Source organism: Tympanuchus pallidicinctus, unplaced genomic scaffold (assembly GCF_026119805.1).
Source record: "Tympanuchus pallidicinctus isolate F22 unplaced genomic scaffold, pur_lepc_1.0 scaffold1, whole genome shotgun sequence".
Lineage (NCBI taxonomy): Eukaryota > Metazoa > Chordata > Aves > Galliformes > Phasianidae > Tympanuchus > Tympanuchus pallidicinctus.
Window position 1 is genome coordinate 74354437 of NW_026294618.1, and position 22727 is coordinate 74377163.

Sequence of the window (22727 nt, forward strand, 5' to 3'; positions counted from 1 at the left end):
ATATGTATGTGTATCTATATCAAATGACTAAATGATACCAAATAGCAAAAATAAAGATTAGGAAAATAAACTCAGCTGTTAAAAAAAATAAAAAAAATAATAAAAAAAAAACCAACAATTTGAAGAATAACTGAAGACGTTATGAAGCCTTGCTGACAAAACAGTGTAGGACTGACAAATCCCTTTCAATCCTATCCGAAAGTGCACACATTGAACAAGTTAAGGAATGTTTTGTTGCTATTGTTTCTTTCAGTTTTCACATTGGTAAATTCTCTCCTGAGATGTCAAGGCTGCATTTGCTATCTTTGTTTGTATATGATTTATTGATTGGTTAATATTTTTATTTTGCTTTTATTGTGCTACAAGGAACAAGAAGATCATGAACGAACCTAATTCACTAAAGAAAATAAAATTACTGCATATTTTCAGCCAACTGTTGCCAAGAGTTAATCAAAATGTTTTGCTTCTAGTTAGCAGATCTGCAAAAAATAACAGCATTTCTAATGAGAATCACTTTTTTACAAGGTTGACTTCAAATTCCTAAGGCTATTTCACTAGTTTAAATGTGTTTTCTATTACATTAAATTGTTTTTTTCCATTGGAAGTGGAGTGTCGTGGAGTGTTAAAAGCACAGCAAAGGGTTAATGAAACACAATTACTCCTTCCAGCCCACATACAAACTTCAAGTAGTCCACAACATATCATAAGTGCTTTGCATACCAAATATATTTTAGATTAAACTGAATGTTGTTTTTAATGAGACAAATCTTGTTACTAAGAACGTACTTTTTGCTGTCATCATATTACCTGAAAAAATCCTTATTATTTAAATTATGGAAGTTTTTGGGGAAAAAAAAAAACAAAAAAACAACAATCCACAACCTTATTTGTGAGACAGAACCTCTATAAATGAAAGAGACCAAGCAGTCACCAGATGACCAAGCAGAAACTACTCCAGCATAATCTTGTAGCAGCATTTTCAACTTCCAAATCAGTAGGTTTCTACACTAAATCTCAGAAATGGTAATTCATCCTCCTAAGAGGTAATGATTCTCCAAGGGAGAAATCTAAAAATAAGAAATAAGCACCCAACGAGTACAGATGGAGACAGCATGCCCCAACTTGTTGCTGGTCCCAATAGCAAACACAGCTCGCTGCCAGCCTGCCTGCAGTCAGGCTCCTGTCCCACATAGATTCAACTGCTAAGAGGAGATTTGAGAAGTACTTTAAGAAAAAGATGGCAACAGTTTTACAAATAAGCAAAATGCTTGATGGTAAAACCAAAGCGTACAAAGACTGACATAAATGATCATTATTTCACTTAGCAAAGTGACAGAAAATTCAGTAACTCCATTCTCCCCTCCTGCTGGTCGCAATCCTTTCCATTTAAATCCAATACTAGTATGGGTCTTGCATCATAAGCCAGGGTGAGTTGGACAGAGCTTTGCCTTTAAAGCAGTTGCAGCTGCAGCCCACAGCTGCTAAAAGCAACAGAAGAGAGCGTTCATAGATTTAAAAAGAAACAAACAAAACCAAAAAAGCTGGAAACACACTCCATACCAAAAAAAGCAAGGAATCTTTCTTCATATTTTTCTCCTTCTGCTGCACAGATGGACAATTCTCATTTCTGTTGCATTTCATGAAATCAGGTATTCTCAGCTGACCACCATGCATGCAATGTGATGGTCTTCTGCATGCATTAGCTGTCTAAAATGCTGGCAGTGAGCCATTTACAACATACACTCATAAGGAAAAAAAAAACACAGAAAGCAGATCTTAAAGTTTTACTACTATTTCTGAACTTGAATAAGGATGGTAGCACTGGTAGCACAGAAACAGAGTATTTCCTGGGGATTAAGGAGCAATATCTAAGGCTTTTCCCCGTATCTCCTGGTATCTTGCACTCCTATCTTCGTAATGTTTAGGAAGACCATCCCATACTGTAGTTGTTATTAATAAAAGGCCAATCAACACCCTTGCCTCCAAAGATGGTGAGAGGTGTAGAGAGTCTTATAAGCTTTAAATGGTATGTCACAAGAAAATGTCCATTTTTCATTGCCACATGAAGTACGAGTTCAGTGAATTCTCATTAACTGAAACCTGGAAGGAAAAAAAAAGGTTCCACACCATCATCATGATGGATTGCTGGAGCTGGAGAACACAGGGGAGAGAAGATGCAGCAAGAAACTGATTTTTACCAATTCTCCTGACTTCAAATACAAAGTAATTGAATTCCAAATAAAAGGCAGCATTTAGAAAACAAGTGGTTTTTCTTTGATCTTTGCTACTGATTTATTATCACATCTCTGTACCTCCCAAAGAAAATAAAAGCAAACCTTTTATTGTTTGGGCTTGAGTAGAAGTTTTTACTGCCATTGATATTCCAAATAAAATCACTCTAGTTATAACTAGAAACAACAAAAAGTCAAAATTTATGAGTTAGGACACTAGTTCCAGTTCATTTCCAGATACTAGAGAAACAAGTAGCACGAGAAATTCTAAGTTTTCAATTAAAGAAACCTACAAATAATTCTTTCCAAGAATTTCTACACAAGGTCTATTTATCTAATAGCATACTATGTCAACATAACTAGGGCAGGTGGAAAAAGCAGAGAAATGTGTTTTTTATTATAAGACTTATTTATATGTATTTTTATCATTCCACAGATGCACTAGGTCAATATGTAATATAATGCATACAATATTAGAACCATAATACATAAGCCTGATTTTCAGCCAGCTCCATTGATAATCACTTTAACCTCGCAGCATGATTTCTCAGATATAGGTTGAGGATCAAGTTTGCTACAGCAAGAGGTTATCCAGCTGATAGGCTGTTGATTATTAACACAGGACAACAAAAATAAATAAAGAAATGAAAATCCAATACAAATCAGTCTTTGATTGCTGAGATGTCAAAATGTAAACACAAATACAAATCTTTTGTAAGTTGTGCCAGTGCTGCTGAGCCTCTTACGAAGAGCTGAAAGTCCTTCCAGAATTTTTAGGATACATTCCTTCGTGGGAAGGTACAATTCCTGCTACCTTCGTTAGGTTCTGCTCTCATATGTTACACTGAGTATTAGAGTATGACCCAGATTTTTCTCAGAATATGCTATAAAAATCTCCCAATACATTTCTTTCCTGGGTGCTAACACAAAAATTAGCCAAGATTGAGATACGTGTATTAACTACAAACGGGGTGTTACACTGTGGAGCTCACTACAGAAACTTGACCAGAAAGAGCGGTCGTGCCTTGATGTTGCTGAATAAAGTAACGCTCATGAACGCACTTGTTCGCACTTCGGTAGTGTTGTGAAAAAGGCTCTGTAGAAGAAGTATTATTTTGTCTTATAATTTATACTTGTGCAAAACATTCTGTAAGTGTGAGTGACAATTCACAGAGACGTTAACATATTGAACTGCAAAGGATCAATCCTGTTTGCCTGCATCATAAATTATCTAATGTAAACCTGAAAGCTAAGCTGAAAAGTAGCAAAAAAAATACAGTAGTTTAATATAGGTGACCATGACATATGGGGCAAAGGAGGGCTGAGAGGATTAAATTACGTTGCTATAGGAAGCATATTGTTATAGTATAAAAAAGGCAGATATATTATCAACTGCTCCATTCTTTTTCTGCCCCTGATTAAGAGAGGAAAATAGCATCCTTGGAAACAGTCTTAAAATATAATATGTGGGACAAATGATAATTTCAGCTGAGAGATAAAAGAGAATTTTTAAATTTTCTGATCAAAGGTCAAAGCCTGTTCCCAATTCTAGATAAAGTATTCACCATTCTTTTGCACCAGAAAGTACTCTTATATTCATTAAATGTAATGAATGTAATTCAACAATTAATGGGTTTAAGCAAAAAGACAGAACCTCTCCAGCTCTGCATCCCACGGACAGTCAAGGGCACAGCCCTGGGCCTTTCCCTTGGACACTGTTCTACAGGACATCAGTGCCCACACACAGTTAAAAACCTGCTGAATGAAAGCTGACCCTCCCACCCTGCTGTTATATAGAGCTTCTAAGTACAGTACTTAAGCTAGGGAAGATGGTGCCATTTTGGAGCTTACAAAGAAGCCCTTCCTTTGTGCACCAACAGAGCAGAAGATCACCTCTTAGCCTCTTTTCTATTAAAAGAAAAAGGTACAGACAGCAAGTACTCTGTGCCAAAGTCCTGAAGTGACTGAAAAATATTGGTCGGTCTTACTGATTGCATAAGCTTCTCTCCCACTGCTTGAAACTGTATTCCAGCTGTACCAAAACTCCCCTAAATCCTTACTCAGCAGTGAAATATTTTAGAAAGCATTTCTTGGCATCTTGCCCTTCAGCAGAAGAAAATTTACATTTTTACAGTGTTTCAGCCTGTCAGCACTGAAATATTTTAGTGGGTTTTGCAGCTGTGTGAGGAGAATTGAGAGATGGTCAGCAGATTCTTACAGCATTCTGCTGGGAGACAAGTGCCCAAGGATGCTGAGGCAGGAGGAAGCAGCTAACCTGATTGGTCTTTAACACTCCACAGAAAATCCAAGCAGCAGATTTTACCTGCAATGAGCATGCCAAAACAAGGACATTTATGATCCATTGGCTCTTTGTAGCAAGGAACATTAAAACCTTAATTCTCAGTTGATTTGAACAAAAGCAGCAGCTTTCTGTAAGAACAAATGAAAGAGCAAAAGCATATCTAACTGCAGCTTCAATTCCCATAAACTGCACTCAGTCTACAGGCCTTAAGATCCTTATTGTCTAACAGCATGCAAGAGCAGAATCAGAGAAGCATGGTGTCCCTACTTGGAGGAGGGGACAGCAGCACATCTGACTTCAAGATGCTTCTTCTAAGGACATTACCTAAACACATACGCAAGAGGATGAGCCTGCCAGGGCAAGGAGGTAGCAGAAGTGCCAGGAGCTGTCAGCACACGAGGTCTCAGTGAGAGCTACATGCTGATGTAGCTGGCACAAGGAGACTGCAACACCACAAGCTCAGAGGAACCATTCAGTGTGTGGACACTAACTTTCAGTAGGGGGATTAAGTCCAGCAAAACAGGTAGTGAAGAAAATCCACATTCCCTCAGCTAAGAGCAGGGATGTACTCCTTCTCTTGCTTTCTTTTGGTTTAACGTTACCCTGCAAAAAACTTCCCTTTGCCATATCAAGAAGAGTCTGCTGTTGCTCTTTCGGTACACTTTAATAAAGTCTACTAATTGTGGCCAGAAAAAATGGACTTATGCATTGGAGTAATTCTCCTAGAAGTATTTTGATTCAAGCCTAATAAAATCGAGATCGTGTAAGTATATTCACTGGATTAACTATTTAATGCAACAATATTTAATAACTGCACCAAAACATATCTTAACTAATTAGCCAATCTTTTCTCTTAGTTATATTAATACATAAAATAGTGGATTTGTTTGATTTTCTCAGCACTGTGGCCAACACAGATTTATCCCCAAGACATTCTCTCTCTGAATATAGACTTTCTTAGATAGGGATATGACTTGAGATAGGGAATATGAATGTGTGTAGGAAGAATCTTGTAGAAGTTCCAAGGAATTAAATTCATGCCACTTTCTAAACCACTAAGGGATGGGAGGAAGACCACAGACAGGCTGTATAGAAGATCCTAATGGAGACATAAGCATGCTGTCAGAACCTCACAAAGCCAATTCTAAAATGAGAAGGAAGTGAAAGAGAAGGAAAGCAAAGTTACAGAAGTCTATCAAGGGTCAGGAAAGGAAACATAGCTGTAAAAATAAGAAAGCAAAGAGAAAACTTACTACATGGCAAATCCTATCACTCTATGATAGAGTGTAAGCCAGAAGAAAACTAGTTTTACAGAGCAGTAACACCTCAAAATATACCAAAAGATTCCACAAAGTATTAATAATTTAGCATACCACCACTTACCACAGAAAATGTTCACGTTCAAATCAGAACTTTCTGAAATCTCTTACTACTCTGCTTTGGAGTTAATGTAAGGAAAGTCAGAGTCAGAGTTCTGGATGGCTGTTATGTAATCTGTAATAAGCTGGGTTACAGCTATTGAGCTTCTTAGAGTAGAAACCCAATGACTGTTCACCCACCTGTGAAACAGAAATGGATCCTAACATATCACTTTTACTGAGGCTCTTAAAAGGTCAAAAAATAACAATCAAATAGCTACTATCATATATATGAATTACTAAGAGAGATGCTTTTATTTTACTTCTATGATCTGCTGGGACCGTGTAAGTTCATACAAAATCCCTTTAACCTGAATATTTAGCCTGAATATTGCAATAAATATTACAGGGATGTGTTCTTCTTTGATAGTGAAATGTGCATTGTTTTTTTACTTTCTTCCACAGAATCATGATAATCTCTGAACATTTTTTAACTGTGAATAGTAACATTAACTTGTCTGAATAATTATCACAGAATGCTTAGAGTTGGAAGGGATCATTTTGTCCAACTCCCCTGCAATAGACAGGAACATCGGATAGCTAGAGTAGGCTGCTCAGAGCCCAGTCTAGCCTGACCTTGAATTTCTGCAGGGACAAGGCATCCACTACCTCTCTGGACAACCGCTTCCAGCACCCTCACTATGTTAGACTTTTTCCTCATATTCAACCTAAATCTGCTCTCTGTAAGTTTGAAACCATTTCCCCTTATCCTGCTAAAGAATCTATCCTCATCAGATACTGAAAGGTCGCTCTTAGGTCACCTCAAAGACTTTTCTTCTCCAGGCTGGCCAGTCCCAGCTCTCTCAGATGGTCCTTGAAGGAGAGATGTTCCATCCCTTGGATCATTCTTGTGGTCCTCCTCTGGACACACTCCAACAGGTCCATGTCCCTTCTGTACTGAGAACTCCACATCTGGATGCAAATACATCACGTGAAGTCTCAACGGCACAGAGGGGCAGGATCACCTCCCTCATCATGCTGGTCTAACTTCTTTTGATGCAGCCCAGGTTATGGTTGGCTTTCTGGGCTGTGAGGGCACACTTTTGGCTCATGTCCTGCTTGCCATTCACCACTACGCCCAAGTTGTTTTCAGAAGGGCTGTGTTCAATCCTTTCATCCTCCAGCTTGTTTTGGTAGTGGATGTTGCCACAATCCAGGTTCAAGACCTCACACTTGGATTTTTTGAACCTCCTGAGGTTCTCCTGGACCCACTGCTCAAGCCTGCCTAGGTCCCTCTCAATGGCATCCCATTCCTCAGTGGTGTCAACTGCACCCCACAGCTTGGTGTCATCAGCAAACTTGCTAAGGGTACACTCAACCTCACTGTTGATACAATTGATAAGGATATTAAAAAGTATCGGCTCCAGTGCTGTACCAGTTTCATTATATATCACTGAGGCAGAATGTGACTGCTACCTTCTTTTCTTTCGGCCCATGCATCTTCCAGAAGATAACACCTGCTTTTCTTTTGTATGCCTTGGAATGGACAGATGTGTTAGATGATCTTAGCTGTAGAAACCAGCTCAAGAACAAAGGTATTATTTTTCTGATAAATTAATGCGATTTTATGTTGGTGGTGGTAATTTAATTAGAATCTTTTAAGTAAGAGCTATCTTTCCCAGAAGAGAAACAAAAGGATATTCTTTGATACTGTATTCTATGATCTAACAATTCCTTAAGTTTAGTCAATGCCCTTCTTGCAACAAACAAAACTACATTGCAAAAGAATGAAGGAAAATCCAAGGTAAAACTCCTAGTCAGCAACTATTTGAAATCTGCACTGCAAACTCAGCAAATATACTGTAGGTATAAAAAGGTAATAAAAATCCACAGATGGAAAGAATGAAGTACTCAAAGCATTCATTCCCAAAGGACATTGCCAGCACTCACATTACAAAGGCAACAGTCTACAGAAATTTCCAGGAGATCTTCGGAGCATTAAAATAGATTTGACTATTATGTGCTGTATCTAAGTATCTATTTATATATCTGCTTAAAAATAAAATATATATACTTTTAAAGAGTAAATTAGTTAAATCCATACAGAATTGTAAGTGATGAAAATTACATATGGTTAAAATTTGGGAAAAAAAGGCAGGCAAAGAAGAAAACAAAAAAGTATAGTCAAGATGAAGAGAATAAAGGGGCCTCTTTCCATAACAGAGAAAGGCTATGTACCTTGATAAATTAGTTCTTATATTTCTACTGGAAATGTATTTTGGTCTGATGTACTTAAAGTAAAATAAACAAACAACCCCAATTATCTCTTTTAGATTTTACTAGAAAGCATGAGCAGTTATTCATAGATACTTTGTCCAGAATTATATTTTTAATAGCAACATTCCAACTCTCAAACCAAAAGCCCTGAAAACATGAAAATATCCTGAAGTGTTATAAGCCACATAATGACACAGCCAGAACAACCAGTAGCTCTAACAGAATCACTTGGCTGTTCATACCAAATACTTGTATTGCTTCTCAAGCACAGCTCTGACATCCCCTATTTTCAGTGTTCTCCTTTCCAGTCATTCTTGAAGAACTTTTTTGACAAATGAGTGACTGGCCACAACAAAAAAAGTAGTTTGATGTTACCTTCTAGAGGTTACATCCCTGCTGTTTTCCCAGACCATTCCCATAAGATGCCATAGCAATGGACTGGCTCGAGGCTGTGAAAACCCGTCTTTGCCAAAAACTGGAAGGTGTTCAGGATATCTTTAGGGTGCCATATGACGTATGTCCATAAAACTCCCAGATGGGGCAGCTCTAAAGCCCAGTAGCCCTAGTTGCATGCATGAGATAATTCTAGTAGTCCAGCACTTCACCTTCCACTACTCAAAATGCTTCGCCTCCAGATACCACAGTACCCTTTATTACACTAAGCATCTACTCTCCACAGTCATCTGTAATGAGCTCAAAACATGCACTGTCAAATTGATACAAATGAACCAAGAAAGTTTGGTGAAATTTTAACAGTGTTTGAACAAAAATCAAAGCTCTAGGTTTGCACTTCAGCACCCAGTAGCATGAACGCATCAGTTTCAGTGAGCTTTGGTGAATGGGAGCTTGCTGCTGCAGAGATACGCTTGCATCTGTATGTAGAAGCTGTAGGCCTGCCCCTGAGGAACACAGGGCATTCCATGGTAGGAACAGATTGCATGGCCTATCCATGGATGACGTGCCACTGAAGGAAACGGGAGGTGGACTAGATGATCTTACAGGTCTTTTCCATTATGATTCTATGATTCTATGTATACATATATAATATATATATATTATTCTGCTGTCTTTACAAAAATCATGATTTGTTTGGTTTGAATTTCAGGTATCAAATATAGCTTTGCATGGGCACAAAATAGTATACTTTCGTTCATCTACTTTTCTAGTGAAATTTGTTGCGGTTTTGGGTTAATGCATATTCACTGAGTTTTTGCATATTTGTATTTTGCTAGGTTATTAGTAACACAGTATTTTTCTCTAATACACAGCCAGTAGAAGTTAAGTTCCAGGATTTAATACTGTGGAGACTGATTCAAGTCCAGCTGGCTTGAAGATGTAGTGCATAAATGACACCAAAGAATATTCCTTTTATTTTCCCAACTGTTTTTAAAGAAATACATTGAAAGATCAATTAGCTATGTACCTATCAAACTGGCAAAAGACCAGAAAATAATCCGTTTTCATGTTCATATGAATACAACATACATACTTTCTGGGAGTAGCAAGTAAATCAGCAAGAATAGTAAGAGGTCAAACCCAACAGTTCTCAAGTGCTATTAAATACTCATCAAGAATCTAGTGTCAGAGGCAAGATGAATCTTCCCCCTTACATTGGAAGGCATGTAAATCACTGGTGGCTCTTAGAAAAGTCATTTCAATACTTACTATGTGAAGAAACCAGATTTAAACTTAAATTATGATGCTGTCAGCCTTGAAAACTAACTTCAAGCAGTACGATAATTTTCAAATACCCTTACTTGGAAAGGCAGGACACTAAATAGAGAATAAAGGACATATAGTGACTTGCATCTGGCAGAAAGGAAGGCTAGTATTTGTGCTTTATTTTTCTGTTTTCTGGTCAGATTGATGGAAAACAAATTTGTTAAGGAAAATAACCCGTAACACATAATGTGGAAAAAAAATTAGTACTAGTTGTAAGATGGATCAAGATTTCCAATGCACTTTTTCATCTTGGTCAGAAGGGATTAGATATGAGTAAGGTCAGTGAGGGAAGAAAGCTCTTTTAAATTTAACAGAAGCCAAGCAGAAAGGCTCAGCTGCCCAACAAACAAGCACTTTATGCCTAAGGCTTTATTCATAGACAGTGATTCTGTGAACTAACTAGAGACATACAAACATACAAAGATCTGTGCTTTTGGCTCACAATTCATTCATTAATATAAGGAAAAAAAAAGGAGAAAATTTTAAAAATTACGCAGTGTATCCTGAAAGCTTCAACTAGTACATCCTACCATCCTACTGAGGCACATACAGAGTATGTGAAGACAACAGTCCTAGCAAACTTCAACCATTAAATTTACTCCATGCTTTCCACTGGGGCATTAGCACCAAGATCCACTGCCATTTGACTTCAGCCTCAGTGCTACAGCAGACAAAGAGTGCTGCGTGCCGCTGAATAAGATGCTCTCAGCTCCAGCTTACCCAACAAAACAGTACCAATATCTCCAGAATGCTGATGGGGCTCCAGCCAGCACCCCGACTGCTTATTCATGATTGATGCTGCCCTGGCACTATGGGCAGAGCACCCATCCATGCACAGGCTGGGGCACCAAAGACAGTGACTAGCATGTCCCACCTGAACTCTTGAGAGTATCAGATCACACTTGCTGAAAGGACATTCACAGAAGCACTGTAGGATTAGACACAGATCTCAACATATCTACTGTAAGCTGACAGGACAGTAAGTATCTTTTAAAATACTGCTCTGAGTATGGAGTAGAGATTAAAACAAATAGTGTCACTGGATCAGGTGCTTGCTATGGTCTGACACAAAGTTAGCCTGAGCTGAATGCACAAGTCATCCTGAAATTGAGCATGAGTTCAGACATTCTGATGGAAAATTTAGCCCCTTTTAATGCTTTTTCCACAGAGGAAAGGAAGAAATATTTATCAGGGAGCTTTATTAAATTGGATTTCTATTCTCAGCAGACAGAATAAAAACTTCTCTGTTGTGTGGCAAATCAGTCTTCAAGATCAAGAGAATGACCAATAATTCCAGATTTAATAACTTTGTTTAAAGCAGGCTTGCAGTCTGGTAAAGAAAACGACCTTGAGAATTTTATGAGTCTTGCTGGGAAGAAGTCATCTGAGTTTTCTGCACACATTAAGTTAAGAAGGAATAAAGATAAAGAAAGATTTGATTATAGAGGAGATCCCCAGCAGACCAGATAGAAGAGGCTACCTGGTAAAAGAATTGTCTTTTTATCCCATTTACATCACCCAGGATCCATGAAATAATTGGAATTTGATTTCTGCAAAGGTCGCAATATTTTCTTCAAAGTAAGTTCACAAACTCTGGGTCATGAAACAAGAAACAAATGAATACTTAAATATATTAATTCCAAGAATACAAAATACATCAACCTCTGTGCTACACCATAAGCAATGCTTAGCATAACATTAAAAATGCTGGCTTAAGGACCCTCTGGTGCACTGTCAGAACATAGAAGAAACCATTCGATTTATCAGAAAAAAGGAGTGGGAAAATGGTTTGTGAATTTGGACAAAGTGAAGCCCAAACTCATCCACACAATGTAATTAATGCTGGACCATCTTTTGGCAGTAATGCAGTAGAATAATATTTAAACAGGACATGTTCATGAGTTTTGGCACTTATCTTTTAATTTCTGAAAGCATTCGTTATAGCCGAAAGTAAATGCAAAACAAATTGATTCTCTTTTGGTATTGGCAAAGGAACAGAGGAAAAAAAAATTATTCCATATGGATACCAAGGACCTGTCTATAGAGTATCTCTTCCACAGAATACGTTAAAAAAAAAAAAAAAAAAGGGAAAAGGAAAGGGAAAGGGAAAGGGAAAAAGTTTCCTCTGATGAAAGTTTTTTCAATTACTGAATTCCCTCGTGGTCCAATTCACTGAATGCCCTTATAAGAAAGGTCACCAGCTCTCTGCACCATCCAGCCACAGAAACTTCAATGGTGAAGTTGTTTTCAGGCAAAAATAAAAATAAAAATGTCTGAGAATATGAATCATTTAAAAAAAAAAAAAAAAAGAAAAAAAAAAAAAGAAAAAAAAAAAAAGTGATTTTATAGCTCATTCTCTGCATCACCCCAACACAGGAAGACAACAGGCATCTTGTTGACAGAAGGCATTCTTATGCCAAGTGCTATAAGTGTTTTGTAAATAGAAATCTTCAGCTGCTCTTTAACAGGCTTGTTTTCAAAATCTGAGCATCTTGTTCTGCTGAGACGTTAAATTATTATGCCTGTCATAGTTTGTTTATTAAATAGAAATCGGTCAATATAAACCTTGCTATATTCAGAACCCACGCAGCACAGAGAAAATCTCCCCCACAACCAGCCAGGGGCAAAGCATTTCCAAGGTATAACTATGTAAGCATGTGGCTGCTGTATGCACACTTAAGTGCCACAAAACCCTACTGAGTGAAGTAGCAGAACAGAAGTGAAGAAAAGGTCTATAAAGCAGTAGAAAATAAAATCAATTTTGGGTCCTCTCTCACAATCCAAGAGTAATAGGTACATCTGAAAGCACCACATAACTGATTAATACAAAAGTGCATTGTGTATAACTAGATTTAATCTCTGGATCTCAGTGCTGAGCTCTGTTGAGGTCTAAAACTTAGCACTTAAAAGGGAAGATTCAGCTCCTCTACAAGATACTGAAATTATGAAGGATACAAATCCTTATCCAAGACAATCCAAACAATTGCCGAAGTAAATGGAAACACAACCTCAGGCTCATTATTTGCTTGCTGTAGGCAGAGTTAGTCAATGCCTTCCTACAAACACCAAAGAAACCACCTACACTTTCCCATTCACATTATACCTAAAGGCAAGTTCCTTCAGTGCAAATCCAAACAAGAGCTCCAGTGCCTTCGTTACTCCGAGGAAGAGATAACCAATTGAAATAGCAAAATAATGTCACTGAAGCAGAATCTAAGCCAGAATCAACCTTGAACACATGCAAAACCAGGTGGCCAGGTTGTATGGGGCCCTTGGCAGCCTGGTCTAGTATTAAATGGGGAGGTTGGTGGCCCTGCCTGCGATGGGGGGTGAGAGGGGGGAGTTGGAGATTCATGATCTTTGAGGTCCCTTCCAACCTGCGCCGTCCTGTGATTCTGTGATTTGCTACTAAGAACTTACCTCAGAAATCTAGAAAAGCTAAAATTCACAAAATAAGAAAAATCCCAAACCCCCATCGGAAAAATGAGGAGGGGAGGAAACAGAAGGAAACAAAGTATCCTCATGACAACAATCTTTCTACATCCTAAACTGTAGCTGGGAACCATACAAAGTATCCATCATTACTTCCTTTTTCATCTTGGTCCTCCTTGGCCCCAAGAGGGAGGCAAGACTAGACTCAAGGCCACGGAAAGATCTATGTTTTCTGCCACAATTGCTTCCATGGGCACTGGAAAGGCTGGCAAGACAAGGAGAATTAAGACAGTATGCAAGTTCTGTTGCACCCCTTGACTGTCTGCCAGCAGCAACAGGAAGAAGAGGTTTCCTGAACGCTTGAATTCCTGATATTCCTCAGATAACAGCACATTTTGTCAGATGTAATTTCTTCTGTTTTCCACACTTTGGTTTTTAGAGATCACCAGCCAGTTTTAACAAAATCAAGTAAGTCTTATGTCAGAGGCTAGTCAAGATTTATTCAAATCAAATCAGCCATAAAAAGGTACTATTTTCAAATTACAAAAATTTAATTTTATAGATGTAATGTCTAATGGACCCAGGATAAGACAGGCCAGGCAAAGTTCCCAGACTGCTAAGCATATGCCCTTAACCAGTCTCATCTATCAGTACCTATCTGGCAATATATGGTGGACATCTCAAAAGAATTATTTGCATTCTGTTAGAAGTACAAACTGCAAAAACTCTGCTTTTCACAGTCGTTACTATTTGTAATTTTTTTTTTTAATCCTTAAATGTCAATCAGTTGACACTGCTTTTAATAGAAAGGGTCAAAAGCCATTCGTATTTTGTTAAGTCTGAAATTCTAAAATCAAATTTAGTGGAACCAAGCCAGGAATGCACAGCATTCTCTGTACTGAAAAGATGCCACTTAACAGACTTGGTCCAACCGTAAAAATAAAAGTAATTTTTTAAAGGATACAACAACTACTTTCAGTAAACCAGTTTCTCCATATGTGACTCATGGTACGAGTGTTACATGGGAGACTTTATTTCATCTAAACCAATAAAGTTTTCCAGTTCGCACTCAGAACTCAGATTCTAATTTCAATTCTGAAGCCCAAAATTTTTCTGACAAATAAATTTCATAGACCTTTGCCCACCTCCACCCAACTCTAATTTTGAATAGCACTATGTGTCAGCAGAAGATAGTAACTTTTACATTGGCTCTTAGTCATTATTTTTATGGTACATGTATTTGCCCTACTACCTGCCCTTAACTACCAGGACAGAACTGTAATGTCTTCTAAGTTACCAATTTCTGTACTCCTGTAAGCAAGCTTAAAAAAACATAATTCTGTATAAAAAGGAAAAAAAAAAAAAAAAAAAAAAAAAAAAAAAAAGGAAAAAGAAAAGGAAAGAATTTCATTCATTTCTTAGTTAAATATGGAACATTCAAGTTCTGCTTGAATACATCGAATTGTTTGCCTGCCTCTGTAACTAACAAAACAGAAAATGGTTTGTAGCCTCCAGGCACCTGGCTTCACGTTGTGAGAGACACAAACCGTCTGTAAGCAAAACGCGTTTTAGAGTTCATGATTAAAGACTCAGCTTTTTAGCAAGAAGTTCAAAGGTTACAAATCATAATCCACAGTCCAAGCACAGTAATTTTTAAAGAAACAAAAATATTTCCTATGTGCCCTCTTCAATATATGGCAACAAATCCTTCAGCAATTAGCATAGACGTAATAACGTCTGCTTTTCCACTTCCCTGCCAAGTTTTTGTTACAAAGTTCCCAAGAAAAATAAATACAATGGTAAAGAGGAAGTTTTTTTTTTTTTGTTTTTTTTGGTTTTTTTTTTGACAACAAATCCAGTAAGCATTCATTATGTACGAGGAGTTTAGGAATTAACAAATGAGGAACCTCATGCTGAACTACAGTAATCTCATCAGAAAGGTTTTATCCATATTCATGAACAACAATACAATCATAGTAACAAAAAGATGATATAGAGGCTTACTGGAAAATACTACTTAAAGTATAATGATTTCTCTCTCAACCTAGGAAAAAAAATGGCTTTCTAGAAATGGCTTCATTTTACTTCATTCAGTTTTCTATCTCTGTCTTTTTTATTTCTAATTATAGAACTATTCTAGACCACAGATCTATTTTAAATATGTTTTCCTTTAGAATCCAAACACCAAAATGGAGTTGATTTTCAGTAGAAGAAAGAGTTTAACAAACCATCATCGAAGTTCTTGTCAATTCAACAGCACATTTCCCATCAAGTTTATTCACAAATAAAAATAAATCTAGACTCACAGGCATAAAATTTGTATTTGATAACAGTTTCATCTTAAAAAATGACATTCTATTGCCAAATGCCTCAGCAATCCTGCAAATGTAAGCGCCTGTTCCTGAATTTCAGTCAAAGTACTCACACAGCAGAAATATAAGAATTCAATAATTCTTGTCTTACTTATTAAAAGTGCTTACTAAATAGTACTAAAGTACTAAATATATGCCACACAGCAACTGATCTCACAGCACTTCAGTTAAGTCTGCAATATATTTAACACATAAAGGAGCCTGATTTCCATCACACAAAGGAGGATTCAATGTTAGTAGGTAGCAGATACCAGCACTTTGATATTGCAATAGCTGTTATTAGAGATGGTTTATACAGTGTTATGGTTCAAGTATTAGTAGCTAGATCACGCACTTGAATCTCTCTTTGAAAGGCATCTTAAAATAGAGCTGCGATCACTTTTATCGCTGTAAATGCAGAACAGTTTCACCAACTCTAATGGTTAACATCAGTGTGAAGTTTTACTCCCAGATTCTACTTTCACAGTCCAAAGAGACAAGAATTACATATGCCAACCAACAAAGAACTGAGCAAAAATGAGCATTTTTGGAAAGGGAGATTGCTGCGTCCCATAAAAAGCATTTCTTCCCTTAGTCATGGAATAAACAATACCCCAGTTTACCATGACACTGTACACAACTCTCACTCTTAATTTTTTATTTTTTTCCATTTGAAAAGTACAAAGAGAAGATCAAGGTCTTTCATGGCTAAGCCTAGGGACAAAACTGGGAACTATTACATTATGAAACTACAAGGAAAGCATGGTCTATAATTGAAGTAACGTGCAGCGCACTGAAGCAACTGTGCAGAAAGACTTTCCCCTCATCTGACCTAGTTCTGTCAAAGATTCCCACATAGAGGAGTGGGTGTAGAGGTGACACATACAGTTGTCTTCAAAAATTTTGGAAGGCAATAACTCACAGTAGAGAATATCTCAGGCCCTGACGAGGAAAAGCTAACTGAACTCCAGAAAATTCAGACAAGTATTAGAAGGCCATCCAGAACAGTGAGTGTACAAAGTGAACAAGCCAAGTCATTTTACAAGGGAAAAAAAAAAAACAACAACAACCAACAACAGAGCCAGTGCTAGAAAAATGAAAGCATGGTGTGGACTGGTTTCTGTTCGCAAAGAGGTCAAACACCAAATGTACAACTTGCAGAAATGATGAGAAAAGGCTCCAACAAACAATAAAATTTCATTAGATTATTCTAATAAATACAAACAACCTCCAGCTTCCCACAGGCCCAGCCATTGGTAGCTGAGTAGATTCTGCACATGTCTTATGAGAACAAATTTTCCCTAAAATCCAACCTGAACATGCCCGAGAACAGCTTGAGGCCGTTACCTTTCATCACTGTTACATGAGAGAAGAGGCCAACTCCCATCTTGCTACAACCTAATTTCACAGAGTTGTAGAGACTGATAAGATGATAAGATCTCCCTTGAGCCTCAATACTGACAATACTCTAGTCTTTCTGCCTGTATCCCTAATTTTCTCACAGTTTCTGGGTAAGACACCACATACATTAGGGGTGTGCAAGAGCAGTAATAGGTTATATAAAAGGAGCAGTCTCAGGTCAAAAGCAATCAGTGACCTTCCCTGAAAGAAAAAAAAAAAGTCTTGATGAAAGAAAGATGCAGTAAAATTGAGAGCAGTATGAGCTACCTCAGGCCTCATTTATTGAAATGCAATACATTTTGACTCAGGAACACAAATTAACTGAACAGGAAGACCTTGCTCAAAACATACCACAAAACACAACTTCAAGAAGTGTGCTGTATTTTGCCAAACAAGCCTCTAAAATAAGAAATTTAAAGCAAGAAAGCATTTCACTGGATGTTATCTACTTCTCTTACCAACTACACCGCCGAACTATGGCATACCATCAAACAGTTCATATCTGTTCTTATCCACCCCAAAAGAGAAGTTTTGTTTGTTACCTCTTACCGACAGTTATTTTGACAGTTCTTCTCCGAGAGTCCATCCTCATCTTCTCCCATAATATCCACTGCCGAAAATATCAGTGCAACGAGAATTGCAAAGCAGCATACCAGTGCAAAGATCACAATGCATCTTTGCTGGGACTGAAAGAGATTAAGATTAAAAAAGTTTTAACAGAGTGAGCACATTCCAGTCAATGATTTGAGACTCTAAAGCTTTTGAATAAAAATGTAGAAACCTTTGAAGACCTTACTGCTATAGCTGTAAATATGAAACACACCTCAGGATGAAAGTATCCTCAAAGCCATCCTTGAGATTAATACCTTGAGATGTAGTATATATCACTCAGGCATCATTAAATAATTCATGTCATAAATAATATTCATAATTTAAACTTGTCTTCTGTTGGCACCACAAGAAAAGCATTTAAAAAAAAAGCATTATGCATTATAATAATGATTCTCACATTAACTATATACTTTCTGATTGCACATCACAACATAATACACACTTCAGGATGGCAATCAAAATCTTGAGAGTTTTGTTGTGTTTGGCTGAAATAAAACATGTCATTGTGAGAATGAAGAGCAAAGTCCTTTTTTATTGCTACAGAAAGCAACTGACATCGTAAAAACTGTTGCAGCAACTGAGACACTTTGGCCAGTCCTTGCCCTGCAGCACTCAGGATACAAAGAAAGAAAATTCACAAACACTAGATAGGAGTCAACAAAACAATTGGAGACTGCTGGCAAAACACAGCATAGCCTTACTCTACAATATGAAATTTTGCAGCACTAAATGGATACGAATACAGCGCTAGATAAACGTGAAACCTAAAGAATTTCCTGACATGAAATTTACACAGTTGCATGAATAGAAAGATTACTTTATTCTGAAACCTATTGTTCAAATATTCTGTGTATTTTTCTACTAAAGAAAATTTGCACAATCTCAAATATATGTAAATAATAACTTAAAAACTCTAACATTTTACCATAGTTATTTTCTTAATTTCTATCAACCCTGTACATGAACTTTTATTCAAAAAAAGCTTTATAAAGAAATAGGAAACAGAGAAAGTGCAACCTCATATTTCTTCCTGAAAAACAACTTCACAGTATTTCCATGTTTTTTTTTTGTTTTTGGTGTTTTTTTTTTTTTTTTTTTTTTTTTTGCATTTAAGAGGTAATACATTTCAGGGTACCACATGCACATAAAGAAAAGGGCCCACCATTTTTTTCCTTTTTTTTTTTTTTACCTTTCTTTTCTTTTTTTAAAGTGATTTTCCAAAACTTCCACTTGAGTGTGCATCCCAGGAGAACCACACTCACACTTGTCAGAACAAATCAGATGTTTGTACAGAAGAAATGAAACACTCGTCAGTAACACAGTAAAACAACTCACTCAGTGAGACAGAAAGGAATTTTCTGAAATTCGGTGAGAAATGTATTCCTTTACCTAACACTGAATAAATGTAGGTTATACGGGTGTTTTAAATATAATACATGTTAAACATTTTTATAGCTTCCAAGTACATATTTAAATCTATGCCAATATATTATCTAAAATCTTATAAGAATGTAGCATAAGAAAATCCTCTTCAAACATTCACAACACCTACTCCTGAAATAAATGCAATATGTACTTAGTTTTCTGCTAGGTATAATCGTGGTAACGTATAAACAAGAATTAGAAGCAGGTGCATTTGGGTACCCAAAAGCAAAGCTGTAGTCATGTGCACAGTAGGATTTAATAGAGAAACGTTAAAATACTGCCTTGTCATAGTGGTGAGAAAAACTAAGAAGTGCCAAAGAGGCATTTGGATCTGGGACACTGCTTTATGCCCTTTCCTCATCAGGACATCTAATCTCTTGCTACAATGACCTTTGTCTCATGCAGTTTGTTACAATTCCCCAAGTGTATTTGCAGAAACTGCTGCAGCTTCTTCCAAGCGCTGAGTTTATCACCATGGCAGCAAGACAGCAGAGCTACTCCCATGGCAGTAAGCCAAGCAGAGCCAGGGCTTACTCTCTAGCCCTGAGGGCAGGGGAAGCCAGCCAGGACAGCTCGTGGCCCTAATGCTCCTTTCACTCTAATCACAGGATAACTGCAGTCGTTCTGCTCTCTGGGAACAGTCCTGAGCCCATATTTCGGACAAAGATTGACAAAATTGTCACAACTGGCATCCTAGCTGCTATCCTAGCTACAACACTGCTCCACCAATTGACTCCCACCTTCTTGCTGGGTGTCTTCACAAGCAATCAAATAACTACAGAGCATCCCAGGGACTGGAACAGATAGGAACACATCAACCTTCAAAATTGGGCCAGCCAGACTAAGGCAGCAAGAGATGTTGCGTTAAAAGGAGTCACCAAATGTCCCTGCAAGTCTTGCTTAAAGGCCAAAAGGTATGTAAAAACTACAGAATATTTAACATGATATCATAAGAAGAAGAAAACAAAAAAAAAGCAGGTGAGCCTGACAAGTAATGTTCCTTCAACACCAGGAAATTTTACGGTAGCAATTTCCAGGTGGTGATATCCCAAGAATAAAGAAAGTGGAAGGCCAAAATAATCCTCCTGATCTACCTTAAATCCCATTTCACATTAATTCAGGGAACATACTCAAGGCTTCTAGACTTCAGTGTTGTAGCTTGAATTTGTAAAAAGCTTAAATCCCTATTATTTCAGTTCTGAGTGTGTACATTTCACAAACTTTGCAGTTTGACTGCTTCTCAGTACAAACAGCATCAATTGAACATGATGAATAAGACCAAGCTAAAAAACTAGAATAAAAAATTGGGCATTTCTGTTTGAATATAATAACAGATTAGTTGTTTCAATGTTTTATTATTTATTTATTTTTTTTTTAAAGTCCCAGCTCAACAGCATATTGACTTGTAGCACACAGGACCTATAAAATTCACCCACACTATAAAGAACTTTATCAAACTCCAAGAACTCTGCTTTTTTCTTTGAATGAAGGATAACACAAAATACACAATTTTTTGAAAAACTAAAAATCCCAAGTTACAACTCTCCTAATCCCAAACATTTAATCACAGATCTGAAAGGCTGGGTAAAGATCATTTAAAAAAAAAAACAACATTATACAGATAGTAAAGGGGATTTTGAATGCTTTTACAGTTGAAATTACTCTTGCTGAGTGGTGATTTTTGACAACATTTAAACATATATATTAGATTAGGAATGAATATTTAAATACTGCTTATCTTCAAATTGATGCTAATATTATTAAAGAAGAATGAAAAATAGCTGTTGGCACCAAACGTGTCTCCTGAGCTTTTCTTTTGACAGTGATAGTAAATCTTAATTTCCATCACTAGCATCAAAACTGCAGGCAATTTTATAATAGGCTTTTTCTAATTAAAGCTGATCAGAACAGTCCATGCCCCTATTCTATTCTACTATCCACACATGCACGCATGTGGGAGTAACAGCAGGCTTATTGAAAGAAATTAATTCAAAACAGAAAAGCTCACACATAGAGACATTAGAAGGAATCTGTTAGATTTGCTGTTTGGGCTCAAGTCCACATGCTTGGGAAAATTGCTTGATGTGACATTGCTTTGCCTTGGCTTGGTAACTAGGATCTGAGCTTGTCAGCTTTCTCCTTCTGCTTCGATCAGAAAATGCCTAAAACCCCTTTGTCTTTCATACTTCAACACTTAGTTAAGGAATACAGATTAGAGAGAGAACTCTAAAGCTTATATAGTCCATCTCTTCATAAACATGATTAATTTATACAAGCAGTACTTTAAGAGATATTTATCTACCCTGTCCTTAAGAATTTCCAGAAAGAAACTCCCGCAGAAATAAAGACCATAAAAAATGCTGTTATTTTCCACTTGCATGAGCAAAATGTGTTTATTTCACTTGCCTCATCCAAGTTAATACCAATGTTTAAAAGAAATCCATCAAAACACTGCATTCACTAAAAGAAAGCATGGTACTTTCATGCTGTTATGCTCCTAGGTAGAGAGCGAGAAAAAGAACAAAACCTGCACAAAATGAGTATGCAGTGCAGCACCATTCAGAGAAGATTTTCATTTGAGAAGAACGTTATCTGTTTATTTATCATTATATCATTTCTTATCATTAAGAAAAATGATAGCCTGTGGCAGTTAAGGTTGCACCAGAGCTGGGGCTATCCAAGCAGAATTTCAAATGAGAGCTAGAAAAAAAAGCCATCCGCTTTCACTGCATATCCATTGCGCAAAGCCTGGTAAGAATTCTTCAATGGCCCATAAAGCTTTCACTTTCTTCAGAAACAATAGGTATTTCTAACACGGTAAATGTAAAGAGGAATTTACTTTTCCCTCAGCACAGTACAAAAAAAAAAACAACCAACAAAACAACACCTCATCTCCCCAAACAAGAGGCACAAAATCACCACGTTGCATCTACTGAGAGAATTGAGTACATAACAACCAAGCATGTCATGGCTTTGAAATAATGCTTTATTTTTATATCTATTTGGAGAACAAAGGAGGCAGGATTTACACAGCATACTAATACAGAGGTCATTTTTGCTTGTAAGAACCACAGAGGCTCTGAGAGAGGTTTTCAGTAGCCTGCTCCTTCCTGTAGTGTGTCTGAAGATCAGTATGAGAAGCACTCCTCTTCAGCACGAGTAGCCTGTCCAACAGCTCATAAAATTTTGCACAATTGGGATTGTATGGCATGCTATGCTACATGCTTAAGTACTGTGTTCAGTTTTGGGCCCCTCACTACAAGAAAGACGTTGAGGCCCTGGAGCGTGTCCAGAGAAGGGCAAAGAAACTGGTGAGGGGTCTGGAGCACAAGTCTTATGAGGAGCAGCTGAGGGAGCTGGGATTGTTCAGTCTGGAGAAGAGGAGGCTCAGGGGAAGCTCACTGCACTCTATAACTTCTTGACAGGAGGTTGTGATGAGGAGGGGTTTGGCCTCTTCTCCTAGGCAACAAACAGGACCCGAGGAAATGGCCACAAGATGCATCACAGGAGGTTTAGATTAGACATATGGAAAGAAATTTTTCTCTCAGAGAGTGGTCAGGCACTGGAATGGCTGCCCAGGGAGGTTGAGTTGCTGTCCAGCGTTTGGATGAGGAGC

The 22727-nt window shown here is 37.4% G+C and overlaps 1 protein-coding gene across 4 annotated transcripts in view; it reads right to left on the reverse strand.

The window, feature by feature from the left end:
* PLD5 (phospholipase D family member 5) overlaps positions 1 to 22727 on the reverse strand; it is a 163767-nt gene that overhangs the window by 81604 nt on the left and 59436 nt on the right. For 3 of the 4 annotated variants that reach the window (XM_052684977.1, XM_052684961.1, XM_052684970.1), the window contains exon 2: positions 17624 to 17760. In XM_052684977.1, coding sequence (XP_052540937.1) covers positions 17624 to 17676 — 53 coding nt within the window. In that variant the 5' untranslated portion in view covers positions 17677 to 17760. Of the gene's footprint in view, positions 1 to 17616; positions 17761 to 22727 lie in introns of those variants that run through there. The other variant, XM_052684987.1, reaches the window with a different exon arrangement.